General features: G+C 41.9%; 1 protein-coding gene across 1 annotated transcript in view; it reads left to right on the top strand.

Moving 5' to 3' along the window:
• COL23A1 (collagen type XXIII alpha 1 chain) overlaps positions 1-18434 on the top strand; it is a 730410-nt gene that overhangs the window by 632823 nt on the left and 79153 nt on the right. Inside the window, exon 27 of the mRNA XM_044068962.1 lies at positions 6329-6367. Coding sequence (XP_043924897.1) covers positions 6329-6367 — 39 coding nt within the window. The remainder of the gene's footprint in view (positions 1-6328; positions 6368-18434) is intronic.

An 18434-nucleotide genomic window follows, 5' to 3' on the forward strand; every position in this document is an offset into this window, starting at 1 on the left:
GCAGTGAGGGAAGAGGGTTTTAATTTTAGTTTTTATGAAAGGAAAACACATAGAGTTTATCTGTCATACCTGTGAAGGTGGACCTTGGCACAGGAGGTGATCTTTTGTTCTCATTCCCTGTACCACTGCAGCATGGCCTCATGACGGAGGTAAATCACTTTTTCTCCTTGCCTTTATGAAGTTTTGTTCACAAATGAAATGATGAATGAAAGCTTAAAATATAAATGATACAGGCTGAAATAATAATATTCAAAACACCATAACTTTACCAAAGTAGCAGTAAATAAACAGTCGTAAACTACAGACCAGTTTCTTTGAGCTCACTGGTACAATAAAATGATGGAATTATTTTAAATGAAAATAATTGTGTTTAGAAGCTAGTGAGGCACAGGACCCAGGGCAACATGGAATTCCAGCAGGAAGAGCATGTGAGATAAAGCAAATGGATCTCATTGCTTTAGAGATCAAAGCAACGGTCTGGGAAGGTGCTGCGCATTCCTTGCAGTCACATACAGAAGGTTAATATGCATGTTAGGTAACCCTGTAGTAGGTTTTGTGGTGATATTTTCAAGAGAAAATGTGTCTTGTCAGCAGGATGCAGAATTAATAGCAAAAGAAACAGAAAGAGTTACAACCACAGTACCCCAGTGTTTACCTCTGGTTCCAGTACTCCGTGAAACAAGACAAGAAGGAAAGGTATTTCTTTTTGTAAATGAAGCAAAGATTTGCAAAACACGCGCTATGTCAGGAAATAGGATGGAAACAAACTATAGGAAATTATGGGGAGATGGTCAAAATACATGCAATCTTGGTAAAACACATAGCCCTCCACCTCTTTGCTCAAAAAAATTGGGACAAAGCCACAAATAATGATGGACGTGGACCCTAAATTAGGAATGCTTTTTACTTACTGTTATTAGTCATTCGGAAAACTGTCAAAGTGGATTTGCATTAACATGCATTTTCTGAACAATAATATAATTACTGGTATTTAGTGACCTAAATCCTCATTGTTTTGGTACAAAGTTACAAATTGTACAGGGGGCAGAGCAATATTCTGACACAAAATCAGAGACATCCACAAAGTGCAAGAAAATGTACTTGGGTAATAAAGTCCCAGGGGCAAAGACTTCACAGTGGGTGAGGGCAGAGAAGCATAGCAAAACTGTAAAAGAAGCTTGAGGGTTATTCTGTCAGATAATCTAAGAAGGCATTAAGGAAAGTCAGCAAACAGGCATGCAGAGAAGGAGACATCTCTAGTTAGAACAACACAGTATTATTCATTGTACAGGCACTTAGTGAAATTACATGTTTGCAGACCACTCTCTGCTAAGACATGAAAAAGTGGAAGGTTGTGTAAAGAAAAGTAAAACCAGTGCAGAGCCCACAACAGAAAAAATAAACTTAAAAGGTTTGTCTGAAGAAAAGGAGGGCAAGCAGTGATGGAAAAATCAGGCAGCATCTTTTTAGAAGAAAAGCTGCTGACAAATACAGCTCATTCTGAGGACAGAAGTAATGGCAGATATTTTTTCACAGAAGGAATCAGAGCAGTCATCCATAAAGTCATGAAGTCATGAAATAAAAAAGGGCAAAAATACTTAAAAAAAAAAGAAGAAAAAAAACAGGTTAACACAGAAATCACAAAGATTGACTCAATAGGTAATTTGTTTATTCTCAATAATACCTTATCAGAACTAAAATAAACAATGACCTTACTTCATTATATAATGAACTACAGTTACATTGACTGTGTTTACTGTTTTAAAACAAAATAAACTGTGCAAAATAATTCAATGTTACATAAAAAGTTATAAACGTTTAAGCAGCAATTTGAAAAGTATTATACTTTTTTTAAATACACAACTGAAACAGTCATCTTGTTATAAAGGTACCCCCCCCCCCTGAATAATATTAAAACTTTCCAGATTTCAGTTTTTAGATACTGGCAATATACACTGAACCATTAAGACCTGGGAGTTGTGTAACATCTAGAATATATCTACCAGTTCAACTTTTTATGTTTTTTTTTTCAAGTAAGGCTTTAGAACTTCCTCCCATATCTGGAATTGATAATGTCTGAGCAATAAAAACTATAAATTTCTTAAAGTTAGTGCATGCTGATGTGTCTGAACAAAGCATTACTAGAATCTTATTTCTTATTGGAGTGCATTTGTTCATAAATTATTGTTTTCAGAGCTCGCTCGGCTTTCCCATCCTCGAAGTCTGTGCAGGATTTACACCTGGCAGTGTACACTACTCTTTCGGTGTTATAGTTAAAACAACCATTGTTGCCAATGATCTTGGTAATGTTAAACGAATTGTGTATGTATCTGCATTGTGAGCATACACATTTGTTCATGCTGTTTTTGTTTTTGTGGAACATGTCATTAGTTCCCCTTGCATCTGCCTCTAACATGGTTTTGATGTTTTTACCTCTCTGGTAAACAAATTTTGGGAATCACCCAGTTTTCGTGTCAAACTTGTGTAACCAAACACAACTTTCTATTTGTAACTCATGAATCTTTTACTTCAGAGGCTGCTTATAGTAAGGAATAATCACAGCCTTACTGTAGTCAATCAAGAAGTTATTTGTGATGTTAATAAAATTAGCTGCTGAATATAAACTGGGACTAAATCTAGAAAAATTGTTGTTAAAAATGCCTAGTGCTACCTGATCTACTAATTTAACACGATAGCATCTGTCTACAGGCATAGACTTGAGGTAGTCCAATCCTTTAAAAAAAAATACTCATCAGACACAAGCCTGAATAATCTGATCATTTCGCTTTTGAGCAGTTGTTCTTTTATCAGTGAGGGTGGCAACTCAAATTGTGTAAATAACTGTTTGAAAAGGTTGTCTTCCTAAAACTATTGGACTGGTACTGACTGTTCACGTAATCTTTGGAAAGTGTAATGTCCAAGTATTCTGCATGATCCTTGTGAACGCGATATGAAAAATTCAGAAATTTAGCACTGTTGGAAATGTACAGAATAAATTATTCTAACTTTTGCTAACTTCCAATCCATATCACAAAAATGTCATGCAAGTATGTAAAATAATTACTTATATTAGGTCAAAATTCACTTGTAAATTGCTGTAAAGCCATGGAGTGTATTATTATGAATCTCATAAACAAGGACATAGGCAATCTCCAACCACTTGACCCCCACCTAATTCGGATTTGTCAGGGGCAGACCTTGCCTGTTGTATCTGGCTGGCTGCTTTAAAACTGTCACCAAGGCCCTGGATGAGGGAAAGTCATACATACAGCTTACCTTGGCTTGGCCAAGGCCTTTGACACAATACTCAACTCAGGCATCATCGAGAAGCTAACATAACTTGGCATAAACCCCTCTCTCATCAGGTGGGTGGCCAACTGGCTCACCAATAGGATCCACAAGGTCAAAATAGGTGCCTTCACCTCTGACAGCAGACCTGTCACTAGTGGTGTTCCCAGGGATCTGTTCTGGGACCCCCTACTGTTTGGCATCTACTTCTCAGAGGTCCAGGCAAAGACAAAGGGCCTGTGGCTGACCAAGTTTGTGGATGACTATAAGTTGGGTGCTGTCATTGACTCCTCAAATGATGTTAACATACTGCAAGAGGGTCTCACATCAACAAATGACTGGTGCCAAAGTCATGGCCTTAAGTTAAATGTAAAAAAATGTATTATCATAATATCTGGCAAAAACATGGCCCCTACTGATTACCACATCAATGGCAATGCCATAAGCACACAACCTGTGGTGAGAGACCTGCGTACTCAGGTTGACAACAATCTCAAATTTGACCATCATGTAGCGACAGTGGTCAGAAAAGCCTTTTACTTGGTTCATCTCATAAGTAAAGGGATTGCATCACCTCACTGTACTTTTTCCTCATTAGGCCTATAATTGAGTATAGCACCCCATTTGGTATGTACCTCTCCAAACACCTGCATCAACTGGAAAGGCTAGAGAAATACCTCACAAAAAGAATCCATGGCCTACAACACCTGTCCTATGCTGACAGGCTCAAATCACTATTGCTAAACGGTATCATACAGATTGCTCAGAGGTGATCTGTGTCTCACCTACAAGGCAGTATTGGACCCTGCCCTACTAAAGATGCTCCATATCCATAAGTCTGACTTCTCCTACATTACCCGCTCAAAAGGCCTGAATCTAATATGCAACATCAACAAAACCTGTGTGAGAGACAGGTTTGTCTCCCAGAGGCTGACCCATCTCTGGAATAGACTTCCCATACATGTCAAACAGAGTACCTCGCTAACCCTTTTCATGTGCAGCCTTGATGAGTGGATGGGAAGCCACAAATTTGTCTCAGGGGTTCCACTTTTGTCCCTCACTGACAGGGGTAATAGGTGCTGACTGAGGTTTCTTTTTTGCAGATGAAATCTTGGCTAGGCTTGTAAGGGCCCCAGGGCCATTAGCCTAGTATACGCCTATGATCCTATGAAAATAAAATGTGTTTTTGAAACCATAAAATAATGTTTGTGACTATCCAGTTTTATATAAGGAAGCAAGATCTTTATTTATGTTAATTCTGCTGAAGTTCTTGTATTACTGAGAACAAAAACACTTAACCTGTTAAACGTGAGTCAGTATGATGTCTGTGCTGACTTTTATTTTTTGTTAATTGTAGTAGTTAGACTTTTTTTTTGGTTCATGAAATAAAACAACAGTGGCCAAAATCAAAATACAGAATGTAATGTACAGACATAACACTCTTGTAGTCAGGATGTAAGAGGAAGTCTGACATCGGATACCATGGATCTCCAGATATTCCATTAGGTAAAGTAAGGAGTGTAAGAAGAAGTCTGACATTGGATACCATGGATCTGCAGATATTCCATTAGGTAGAGTAAGGAGTGTAAGAGGAAGTCTGACATCAGATACCATGGATCTACAGATATTCCATTAGGTAGAGTAAGCAGTGTAAGGGGAAGTCTGACATCAGATACCATGGATCTGAAAATATTCCATTAGGTAGAGTAAGGAGTGTAAGAGGAAGCCTGACATCAGATACCATGCATCTGCAGATATTCCATTAGGTAGAGTAAGGAGTGTAAGGGGAAGTCTGACATCAGATACCATGGATCTACAGATATTCCATTAGGTAGAGTAAGGAATATAAGGGGAAGTCTGACATCAGATACCATGCATCTGCAGATATTCCATTAGGTATAGTAAGGAGTGTAAGGGGAAGTCTGACATTGGATACCATGGATCTGCAGATATTCCATTAAATAGAGTAAGAAGTGAAAGAGGAAGTCTGACATCGGATAACATGGATCTGCAGATATTCCATTAGGTAAAGTAAGGAGCAGCTGAGGTGGGTCAAGCAGTCCTTATCTTCTAAGATACTAATTTGACATTTAAAGCCAGCAATTACTTTGTCTTGAAGTTTACATTACACAGCATTTGCTCTGTGTTTGGGCCAGTAGGGAAAGAGAAACTATGTTAATATATTTTACAAGATGAGAAAGAGCTTCCAGGATTACCTATGCCACTTGGGAGAACTGTTTAATGACTGTTTTAGTTCTAAATGATATCACTGGCACACATGCGCACAGAGTTAGAGGTATTTACACATGGATACACTTACACACTCATACATACATGCTTGCACATGCATGTGTACTCTTACACACACACACACACACACACACACACACACACACACACACACACACATAAACAGAAACGTATAAATATGTACACTTGCACACATACGCATATGCACCCATTCACAGATGATTAACAGTACATGTTTTGTACAGTATTCTGCATTTTGCTCCATTCACATTATAAGCATTTTCCTGTTCAAAGTAACATCTGATGCTGATAACAGAATGCCGACCAGTGTGGACATCTGCATTCAGTCATAAGTGAATCCTTTTAAAGGCACCTTCCCCCAGCTCTCCTTCAATGAGTAGTAACCATAAGAACTGAAATGACCTCACCTGTGCCCTGGCTGCCATAAATTTCTGTATACATTAGAAATTCTTATTACTTTATACCCAGTGCCCTGTGTCAAGGAAGGATGAGAGAGGTAGGGAACGTCAAAATGCACACATATTCTAGCAGATTAAGCAGAATGTTGAGGTTTGGTTTCATGTTCATTTTTTTTTGTAAACACGCATCGCATTGTGCAAAATTTACCCTGCATGGGTGTTGCATTACAAGGTATTTTAAAAGCATAACTTCAGAAGCAAGTCTGCATGCTGGTGTTATTGTTTGATGTGCATGCAACGAGTGCAAAAATGGACATCAGATCTGAGTTTGTAGAAATGAATGTGAATTTTTTCTTTTCCTTTTGTTGTAGGGACCAGATGGCCTTCCAGTACCAGAATGCTGGCACAAGGTGAGAAAACTCTTAAAACACATGCTCTGTGAGTTTGCTGAAACAGCTGCCTGCTTGTCTGATTTTTAAAATGATCTTTTGTTTATACATGTGTTTCTTTCACAGTCTGATGCATTATAGTTCAAATAATGTCTTCCAAAGTTTCAGATATGAGACTTAAAGTGTGTCCCTTTCATGTTTCTGTACATTATTTTATTCAGTTATTAAGACAATCTGCACATGTAGGGATGACATTATTACAAATACTGGTGCTATCAGTTAATTGTGTGGAATTAACAGGACTGTTAATTAGCTGTGCTGCCCTGGGAGCTATCCTCATATTTGTATGAGTGAAACTATGATCTTGGTGAATTCAGAGAAGTAAAGAAATGACATAAGTGTGTAAGTTGGGTTTATAAACAAATTCAGAGAAATGCAGAAGAAATGAAACAGGTGCGTGAGATGGGTTTATAACCAAATTGAGAGAAAAGCAGAAGAAATGTGATAGATGTATAAGCTGGGTTTAGAACAAAATTCAAAGAAATGCAGAAAAAAATGACACAGGTGTGCAAGTTGGGTGTAGGTGGCTTGCTCCTGCTCTACCTGTAAGCACTTTACTCGTTCTGAAAGAAGAAGGTGCAGTGGAAAAATAATTACCTATTACAGTAATGTTAGTGACAGAGTGAATCTGAAAGTGAGACTGAAGAAGAGAGCTTAGTGGAAAGAAATAAATAGGAGGAAAATAAAGGAAGTTATTTCTCAGCTAGTATCCAAGTCATGGCAACTAAGAACAACCATTACTCAGAATGCACTGCTGTCTCCATTACCAAAGCCCTGGGGCAGGATATCCAAAAGCACAGAATTGATTCTTACTACAGTTGTGAGTTAGTGAAGTTTGCTTGCAAAATTGGTATAAGCAGCATTATAAAGTAGCACTGCTTACAGAAAAAATGTCATACAGAAAAACAGAAGAGTCCTTGATTATAGGACTTTATAGCAATGGTTCAAATCGTCAGTGTAAAAGATGCCAGGTGACAGGCAACTGCTGAATAACTGGCTAATTCAGGAGAACCTTAATAGTTAAGGCAAGTTTGATGCAGAATTTAAGAAGTGCATAACAAAATGGAGTGCAGCATAAACATGTACTAAAACAATGTCATTCCTTAGTATACATGCAAGGATAGTCATGAGTTTTATTTATAATAATACTTAAATAAAGAAAACGGGTCATTCAGAGGGCTTGAGTGAAGTCTGATATCCCACCTGTGAATTGGAGGGTGACAGGACTAACAAGATACAGATTATAAAGTATTAGTCCAGATAAAATCACTTTAGCTAGCAGATCTAAGAGACTCTCTCTCGCTGATACCCTGCCTGTGGGAGGAATAAAGACACCTTGTTGAAGTTCCAGTAGTTTATTCAGTTAAGCAAGTAGATGGATAAGTGTTCTTGTTCTAATACATTACATTCAACAGATCATTTATTTAAAGGCAGTTACAGACAGTGGTGGTCCATGGGAGCTGATTAGAGGTAAATCTGGGAGATGGAAAAACAAAGAGCCAATCCCAAAGCTTAGAGGTCAGTCCATTATTTGAATATTCTTGAAAGACCCATGAGGGTTTCCCAGCTCAGCAGCCTGTGGAACCTCATTCTTAGTTAAAAGGTTTACTTTTATTTTTAACTTCTAACAAACAAAACATAACAACACAGGTTCCTGACCCAGAGACTCCCCAGACTCTGGAATAGATTGCCCATACATATCAAGCAGAGTGCCTCTTTGGTCCTCTTCAAAAGGAACCTTGACGATTGGATGGGAGAAAGGAAATTCACCCCGGGGATCACGTCAGTCTCCCTGCTAGACAGGGGTCCAGGGAAGTAAATAGTGTGGGAAGAAATAGCCAGGGAATTGTTATGGTAGGCTTGTATAGGCCCTAGGGCTGATAGCCTAGTACCGACCTATGAACCTATGAACACACTATGAGCTACAACTATAGAACTATATTTAAGAAAGCACTTTTGCCTCATCAAGTCCATCTGACAGAGTAGCTTACACTTTGATCATTGAAAATGTCTGCTTTTACAAGGCTATCACCAGACTTTATTAGTCTGTTTTGTAACACATGTAAAATGAGAGGCTGTGTCGGCATCAGTGGGGCTCATATTCCTTGAAGCCCAGTATGAAGGCTTTATTACAGAACTTTTTCCAGTCTGTCACATGTAATATGACAGGTTGTGCCTACTTTTAGGGGGCTCATTGTCTCCTACATATAATATGAAAGGCTAATATTCTCTTGTATAACTAAAAAGGTTTACAGTGCCTGCATATAAGAGGCTCATTATACATGGTTAGTTTGACCAGTCCCCCTTACATATACATGGTTAATGTGACGAGTCCCCCTTACATATACATGATTAATGTGACCAGTCCCCATTCTTCTTCGCCTTGAGGAAGACAAGCCGTTGTACATGCAAGGGAGGTAGTCACTTAAAGCTATACTGGGTGATTCCCATTTTTGAACAGTAGATGTATCCAGAGAAATAGTACACAGTGGAAAACAAGTCACACTGCTCATGTTTACAGAGCTCATGAATGTGCTCAAGTAGGAGGACAAATGTAAGTAAAGTTTGAGACCTCAGAAACTTTTGTGTAGGTTTTCTGTGCCCATGGAATAAAAATCCAACAAGTGGTGAACTGCAGGGCATACAAACGCTGTTAATAAACATAGGAATCTCAGAGCTTCTTTGAGCATAGACAAACTGTGCAATGGTATAAAGAATATAGTACTGCAGGCTAGTGCTCTGGGATAACAGTTTTAATTGTACTGCAGATTATAGAGATCTTGTTAAATGTAGGCCCAGTGGCTATAGTATCTATACCTGGTTGCTGTGGGGTAGCTGCAATGAAAGGTGGAATGCTCCTGGACCCAGAGCGTGGTCTTATGGTACTCCAGTCTGGGATCTTCACTGTCAAGCTTCTTCCTGAGTCTAGAAGTTACTATGTGCTCCTCTGTTCAGATTATTTCTCTCTCCAGGTTCTAGGTGGTGAAGTTGGGGGGAAACATCTTAATCACAGATACATCTGCTTCTTTACTCTGTGTGTGTGTGTGTGTGTGTGTGTGTGTGTGTGTGTGTGTGTGTGTGTGTGTGTGTGTGTGTGTGTGTGTGTGTGTGTATATTTTTGGCATAAAGGATTAAATTAAATTAATGTGTTCCCCCAGGCATCCCCTCCATGAGAGACACACAAATAGAGCATGTGTAAGAGGAAACACTTGGACTCTCCTGAGAAGACACTCACAGAGGAATCCAACCTCAATGAAGGGAAGGGGTCCCCAAAGTCTCTCCACAAGGTCACCTTCTTTGATGACTTACTAGAATTGATGCAGCATTGTCAGAGAAAGGAAGCCCCCTTCCCAGAAGAGTCAGTATTTCATGAGGCCATAGTGCAGCCCTGTCCATAGGTTCATAGGTTCATACTAGGCTATCTGCCCTAGGGCATTTATAAGCCTAGCCAGAATGTGTTTGGCTTTCGCCACCCATTTTAAATTTATTTTGCTATGCCCTTTTTCGAGGTTAGTATACTGTGCCTCTGTCTGTGACACAGAAGTGATACCCGGGGTAAACCTACGATCTCCCATCCACTCATCAAGATTCCTCTTGAAGAGAGTCAATGAGGGACTCTGCCTAACCTGGACTGGGATTTTATTCCAGAGTGAAGGGAGCCTCTGGGTTATGAATCTGTCCCTCCAGCATGTCCTATTTATTTCACTGCTGAGGTTCAAGTCTCTCGAGCACGTAGCTCGATGGGATTTGGATTTTCTGAGGTGCAGCATGTCCATTAATTCCGGGTTGGACATGGCTTTATACGTCAGGCACAGATCGTCTCTGAACAGGCGGTATGCAACTGAGTAGAGCTGGAGTTTCTTTAACCGGGCAGCATATGGCATCTGTTTGAGCCCTTTGATCCTCTTGGTGAGGTACTTTTGGGGTCTTTCCAGTTGCTGCAGGTGTCTGGTAAGGTACATCCCAAAAGGGGCATTGTACTCAATTATGGGCCTGATGAGGGATGAGTAAAGAGGCATAATGACCTCCCCTGATCTAGATGTGAATCCTTTCATGATTAGGTGGGCTATATAAAATGTCTTTCTAACCACTTTGGCCACGTGGTTGTCAAATGAGAGATTGCTATCAACTTGGGTCCCCAGGTCCCTAATTATTTCTTCTGTACTTAATGGATTACCACCTATGTGGTAATTTGTGGGCACTTTGTTTTTGCCAAAGGGGATGACTATACACTTTTTGGCATTTAGCTTGAGGCCATGGCTCTGGCACCAGTTGTCTGTTTCTATGAGGCCCTTTTGGAGGATGCTTGTGTCGGCTGGAGAGTCGATTATGGTGCCCAGTTTGCAGTCATCTGCGAACTTGGTCAGCCACAGTCCTTCCGTGTTGGCCTGTACCTCCGAGAAATATATACTGAACAAGAGAGGTCCCAGGACTGAGCCTTGTGGGACACCACTTGCAACTGGTTTGGAGTCTGACATGGCTCCAGCAATTCTAACCATGTGGGTTCTGTCCTTGAGCCAGTTTGCAATCCATCTAGTGACATAGGGGTTTATATTTAAGCTGGTGAGCTTATCTATAATGCCCGAGTGGGGTATTGTATCGAAGGCTTTTGCGAGGTCCAGGTAGGCTGTGTGGACCACCTTCCCTCGTCAATGGCCTTGGTGACTGTTTCAAAGAAATCAACCAGGTTTAAGAGGCAGGATCTGCCCTTAACAAAGCCGAACTGGGTAGGATCCAGTGTCTGTAGGTCCCCAATATCTTTATTTATGAGGTCTATGATGATCCTTTCCATAGCTTTGCAGACCAAGCTAGTCAGGCTTATGGGGCGATAGTTTCCAGGATCCGTTGAGGCACCACCTTTATGGAGAGGGACCACTGATGCTGTACGCCACTCTTTGGGCACATATCCTGTAGAAAGGCTGAGATTGAACAGTAGTTTTATGTTTGGGTTTAGCTCTTCTTGGAGTTCATGTAGGATGCAGCCCGGGACACCGTCTGGTCCCATTGATGCTGTGTTTTTTGCTTTGGAGAGGGCGGCTCTTACCTGAGCATCTGAGATGTCAGGGGGGCAGCACTCTGCTGGGATAGATATTTGCCCTTTTGGTGGGGAGGGGGGGGGAGTTTGCGCTGAACCTGTCAGCTAGGATGTTGGCAATGTCTGTGGGTTCAGTGTATTTTTTGTCATTTTGGACTAATTCTGAGCATATCTGGGAATTACCACCATAACTAAAGAAAGCCTTGTGATTATCCTTAGTGTCCTGTGCAATTTTTCTCTCGAAGCTGGCCTTAGACAATTTTATGAGTGCCAGTAGTTTTTTGCTAATACTGATCAGTGATGCCTTCCCTTTTTGGGATTTTGCTCTATCATTTAGTAGCTTCCTCCTTCTATTGTATAGTTTGTTTATGGCTGGGGTCCACCAGACAGGATGTCTGCCTTTGGAGGATTGGGTCTTGGTTTTATTTGGGATCGCATGATTAAATTGTATGTAGTACCTCATATTGTAGGTAGTACCTCCTCTGGATGCCCTTGTTGATCTGATGTCCCAGAGGGTCTGGAGAGATCTGGATACAGTGGAGCGAATACCCACATAAACCAGATGAGATCTTAGTATCCTTCCCAAAGATTGGGCCCACTGGAGAAAAAGTTCTGTGGTAGATGCTATTGTTGCTACAGCCACTAAAAAGACATCCCAGAAAAGAGTGTGTTGGTCCATGCCCAAAACAGGGAGACAAAGGCTTTGGACTACTTCCTGGTGTACTTATGCTTCAGCCATGTTTGGACCACTTGGTGATGTACTTATGCTTCAGCTATGTTTGGACCACTTAGTGGTGTACTTATGCTTCAGCCATGTTTGCCTTCATGCACTGAATTACATGGCTCATTTAATGAGATTCCAGCCTCATCTTGTTGCTGAGGTGTCTAAGTCAGGGGCTTCTTTACAGTCTTTGGATGTCTGTAAATCTTTGGAGACTCATTTGTCCACTATGCTTTCTATTTCCAAAGGTGTACTTGGTTGACTTCCAATGCATCTGATAGTTTGGCCCTTGTGGCAGGCCCTGACATAGCTGTTTTCCAGCACACCTGGATGTATTATGCAATTTACTGAGTGTTTTAAATCATCATTTCTTAATGTCCCCACTTAATAGCTCCACCTTATTTGGACCTAAGGTTAAAGAGGCTGTGACCAGAAGCGAGCAGGTTAGGATTCTCCAGGGTGAAGGTAGGCAGGGGAGAACTTTAATGGATGCTGCCTTTGAGGCAGGAGAGGTCAGCTCTTCCAAGGTTTCAGAGATCCTATCTCTGGTAAGCCTTTTCAATGTTGCTGAATTTTTGCCCGACTACTGCACTCTGGGCGCAGTCAGGAACATATATCTCTTCACCCTGAGGCTTGAGAAGCTTCACTACAGACATCTGAGTGTTACAATTGTTTCCAGAGTTTATACCCTTTTTGTCCACCCCAAATTTAAGACTCTCCAGCACATCAGTGAAGGGCAGCAGCAGCCAAAATCAACAATCTGTTCCCAAAATGAATCATTCAGGAGGTCCCACCAGATCAGAAAGCATCCAGGGTCTACTCAAGATCCTTTTTAGTCTCAAAGAAAAACAAAGACCTAAGGCCCATCCTAGACCTAAGCAGCCTGAAGCTACACATCATTCAGACCCAATTCCAGATGGACACGGTGCAGTCCATATCACCTGTACTCAGGAAGATCGACTGCATTCGCTTAGTGTATCTCGGTGCAGTCCATATCCGCTGTACTCAGGAAGATCGACTGCATTCGCTTAGTGTATCTCGGTGCAGTCCATATTACCTGTACTCAGGAAGATCAACTGCATTCGCTTAGTGTATCACGGTGCAGTCCATATCACCTGTACTCAGGAAGATCGACTGGATTCGCTTAGTGTATCTCGGTGCAGTCCATATTACCTGTACTCAGGAAGATCGACTGCATTCGCTTAGTGTATCTCAGTGCAGTCCATATCTGCTGTACTCAGGAAGATTGACTGCATTTGCTTAGTGTATCACGGTGCAGTCCATATTACCTGTACTCAGGAAGATCGACTACATTCACTTAGTGTATCTCGGTGCAGTCCATATTACCTGTACTCAGGAAGATCGACTGCATTCGCTTAGTGTATCTCGGTGCAGTCCATATCACCTGTACTCAGGAAGATCGACTGCATTCGCTTAGTGTATCTCGGTGCAGTCCATATTACCTGTACTCAGGAAGATCGACTGCATTCGCTTAGTGTATCTCGGTGCAGTCCATATCAGCTGTACTCAGGAAGATCGACTGCATTTGCTTAGTGTATCACGGTGCAGTCCATATTACCTGTACTCAGGAAGATCGACTACATTCGCTTAGTGTATCTCGGTGAAGTCCATATTACCTGTACTCAGGAAGATCGACTGCATTCGCTTAATGTATCTCGGTGCAGTCCATATCACCTGTACTCAGGAAGATCGACTGCATTCGCTTAGTGTATCTCGGTGCAGTCCATATTACCTGTACTCAGGAAGATCGACTGCATTCGCTTAGTGTATCTCGGTGCAGTCCATATTACCTGTACTCAGGAAGATCAACTGCATTCACTTAGTGTATCACGGTGCAGTCCATATTACCTGTACTCAGGAAGATCGACTGCATTCGCTTAGTGTATCTCGGTGCAGTCCATATTACCTGTACTCAGGAAGATCGACTGCATTCGCTTAGTGTATCTCGGTGCAGTCCATATTACCTGTACGCAGGAAGATCGACTGCATTCGCTTAGTGTATCTCGGTGCAGTCCATATTACCTGTACTGAGGAAGATTGACTGCATTCGCTTAGTGTATCACGGTGCAGTCCATATTATCTGTACTCAGGAAGATCGACTGCATTTGCTTAGTGTATCTCGGTGCAGTCCATATTACCTGTACTCAGGAAGATCGACTGCATTCACTTAGTGTATCTCGGTGCAGTCCATATCAGCTGTATTCAGGAAGATCGACTGCATTCGCTTAGTGTATCTCGGCGCAGTCCATATTACCTGTACTCAGGAAGATCGACTGCATTTGCTTAGTGTATCTCGGTGCAGTCCATATTACCTGTACTCAGGAAGATCGACTGCATTCGCTTAGTGTATCTCGGTGCAGTCCATATCAGCTGTACTCAGGAAGATCGACTGCATTCGCTTAGTATATCTCGGTGCAGTCCATATTACCTGTACTCAGGAAGATCGACTGCATTCGCTTAGTGTATCTCGGTGCAGTCCATATTACCTGTACTCAGGAAGATCGACTGCATTCGCTTAGTGTATCTCGGTGCAGTCCATATCAGCTGTACTCAGGAAGATCGACTGCATTCGCTTAGTGTATCTCGGTGCAGTCCATATTACCTGTACTCAGGAAGATCGACTGCATTCGCTTAGTGTATCCCGGTGCAGTCCATATTACCTGTACTCAGGAAGATCGACTGCATTGGCTTAGTGTATCTCGGTGCAGTCCATATTACCTGTACTCAGGAAGATCGACTGCATTCGCTTAGTGTATCTCGGTGCAGTCCATATTACCTGTACTCAGGAAGATCGACTGCATTCGCTTAGTGTATCTCGGTGCAGTCCATATTATCTGTACTCAGGAAGATCGACTGCATTGGCTTAGTGTATCTCGGTGCAGTCCATATTACCTGCACTCAGGAAGATCGACTGCATTCGCTTAGTGTATCTCGGTGCAGTCCATATTACCTGTACTCAGGAAGATTGACTGCATTCGCTTAGTGTATCACGGTGCAGTCCATATTACCTGTACTCAGGAAGATCGACTGCATTCGCTTAGTGTATCTCGGTGCAGTCCATATTACCTGTACTCAGGAAGATCGACTGCATTCGCTTAGTGTATCTCGGTGCAGTCCATATTACCTGTACTCAGGAAGATCGACTGCATTCGCTTAGTGTATCTCGGTGCAGTCCATATTACCTGTACTCAGGAAGATCGACTGCATTCGCTTAGTGTATCCCGGTGCAGTCCATATTACCTGTACTCAGGAAGATCGACTGCATTGGCTTAGTGTATCTCGGTGCAGTCCATATTACCTGTACTCAGGAAGATTGACTGCATTCGCTTTGTGTATCTCGGTGCAGTCCATATTACCTGTACTCAGGAAGATCGACTGCATTCGCTTAGTGTATCTCGGTGCAGTCCATATTATCTGTACTCAGGAAGATCGACTGCATTCGCTTAGTGTATCTCGGTGCAGTCCATATTACCTGTACTCAGGAAGATCGACTGCATTCGCTTAGTGTATCTCGGTGCAGTCCATATTATCTTTACTCAGGAAGATCGACTGCATTGGCTTAGTATCTCGGTGCAGTCCATATTACCTGCACTCAGGAAGATCGACTGCATTCGCTTAGTGTATCTCGGTGCAGTCCATATTACCTGTACTCAGGAAGATCGACTGCATTCGCTTAGTGTATCTCAAGGAGGTCTACTACCGCATCAAGATAAGGCATAGCAGCCTGGCTCCAACTGCACAGATTTTGGGCCTTCCGTACCTGAATGACTGGCCACTCACATTGACTTAAAGAGTGCCATTAATTCAAGAAAGGAATTTCTTGCTCCATTGCTGCTTGTCTTTAGGGATAACTGTCAGCTTTGAGAAATCAAATCTAGAGGCTGTTCAAATTTTAGAGTTCATCGGATGCCATCTACCAACAGTCAGATTGCCAAGCTTCCTGTTTCATGATTAAAGTTGATCTGAATATGGCTGCAACCATACCCTTGGTTCCATTGGCCAGATTTTTTCATGAGGGTTCTACAGTGGAAATTGTTCATCCAATGGTCCTTGACAATGCACCCTATGGATTTTTCCATTCGCCTGACAGATATCTGTCAACGTCACATTGCCTGGTGGCTGACATCTGAACAAGTTGTAATAGGTTGCCCTTTTGTTCTCATTCAGCCCACTGCCATGGTTATCACTGATGCTTCCCTCCTGGGATGAGGGGACATTTCTAGGGAAGATGGTCCAAGGTACCTGGTCTCCTTGAAGGCCCACCTTCACATCAATGTCTTGAAAATGAAAGCTGTCCTCCTCATTTTGCAGGCCTTTCTGGACTCTCTCCCCCCAAGGATGTGATTGTTATCCAATCTGACAGTATGTTCGTGGTCTGGTATATAAACAAAGGGAACCTGGTCCTACCACTTGTGTCAAGAGGCTATGAGGTTTTGGCAATGGATAATGTTCTTGCAATGCTTTCTGACAACAGCACACATTCCTGGGGGGGTCCGACATTTGTGCAGATAGTCTAAGCAGGATCATTTTGATGCCTCACAAGTTTTCCCTCAATCCTTCAACCATTGGGGATAGCCTTGCTGAGACCTCTGTCACTTCTTTCAACAGCAAATGCAGCAGCTATTTTGCCTTGGCCTTCCACAAAGGCAGTCTCAGAGGGATGCTGTTCTGCGTGCTTGGCCTCCCCGGGTTCCTGTATGCCTTACCCTCTACCCCCCTCCCGATTACAAGGTTTCTATCAAAAGATGTCTGTTACAGACCAACAGTGATCCTCATTGCTCCCTTCTGGCCACAGCAAATATGGTTCCCCTTTCTGGGGGTTCATCTAAAACACCAGCCCTGGGTACTGGATTTGATTCTGGATCTAATTTCTCGCCTGTTGGTTGAGTTCACCCAGACTTAAAGTTCCTCAAGCTAACCGTCTTGTTTCTCCAATTCCAATAATGGCCAGAGACACCAAGCTTTTTAAGAAAGTTATTCACATCCTTTAATCTTCTCAAAGACCTTTCAAAAGAAAAGTGTATGCTAGCAAATGGAAAAGATTTTCTATATGGGCTGTTCCTAAAGGCCTAGACCCCTTTTCAGCTCCCCTACATGCTGTCCTAGTTTTCTTAGCTGGCCTTTTTTATTTTGGCTCTAATTACTGTACTATCAAGGTTCAGTTGGCAGCCATTTCTATTCAAGGACAATTTTCCTTGGTGTCTCTGAGACTATCAAAAGCCTTTTGAAAGACACCATCTTACTCACACACCAGGTTCAGGACCCTGTTCCTCCGTGGGATCTTCCCATGTTTTTACAAACTTTGCCTACTGCTTTTTTTAAGCCTTCCATCACAGCTGATTTAAAGCTGCTTTCTTGGAAAGCTCTCTTTTCTTGGTGGTTATTACGTCAGCCAGAAGAGTATCAGAGCTTCAGAGCTTCAGAGCTTCACGCATTATTTGATGTACCTTCCTATTTGATTTTTCACAAAGACTAGGTTTTCTTGCACCATAACCTATCCTTTCTTCCTGAAGTGGCATTGGAATCTAATTTGAACCAGTTTATTCAACATCCTGTTTTCTTTCCCAGTTTCTCAAACAAAGGGGAGTATATACTTCATTGTCTGGAAGTTCATCACCAGCTCAGGTTCTGTTTGAACAGCACTGAACATTTCAGAAAGTCTGATCAGCTATTTGTGTCCTTTTCTAAATCTAAACTGGAGAAACAAGTTTCTAGTGCAACTGTCCAGATGGCTATTCAATTGTATCTCCTTCATTTATTTAAACAAAGGTCTTTCTCTTACGTGAAATCCTAAAGCACACTCCACCAGGGCAGTTGACACTCCTACAGCCTTTTTGTCGTGTTTTTTGGATGAGATTTGTGTAGCAGCAATATGGCCAAGTACTCATACCTTTGTTGCCCATTACAAACTAGACATTCACTCATAGGTAGGTTCATAGGTAAGTACTAGGCTATTGGCCCTAGGGCCTATATAAGCCTAGCCAAACGGTACCCTGCCTTTTGCCACCCAAGAAAATTATTTTCCTGTGCCCCTGTCGAGCAGAGCCACAGAGGTAATCCCCGGGGTGAATTTCCTATTCCCCATCCAGTCATCAAGATTTTTCTTGAAGAGTGCTAATGAGGAACTTTGTTTGATACAGATAGGTAGTTTGCTCCAGAGTATGGGAAGTCTCTGTGACAGGAATCTATCCCTCCAGCATGTTCTGTTTATTGTGGTGACAAGGTTTAGGTCCCTAGAAGTCATAAAAGTA

This window comes from Protopterus annectens, chromosome 4.part0, assembly GCF_019279795.1.
Source record: "Protopterus annectens isolate FY-2018-M chromosome 4.part0, PAN1.0, whole genome shotgun sequence".
Lineage (NCBI taxonomy): Eukaryota > Metazoa > Chordata > Ceratodontiformes > Protopteridae > Protopterus > Protopterus annectens.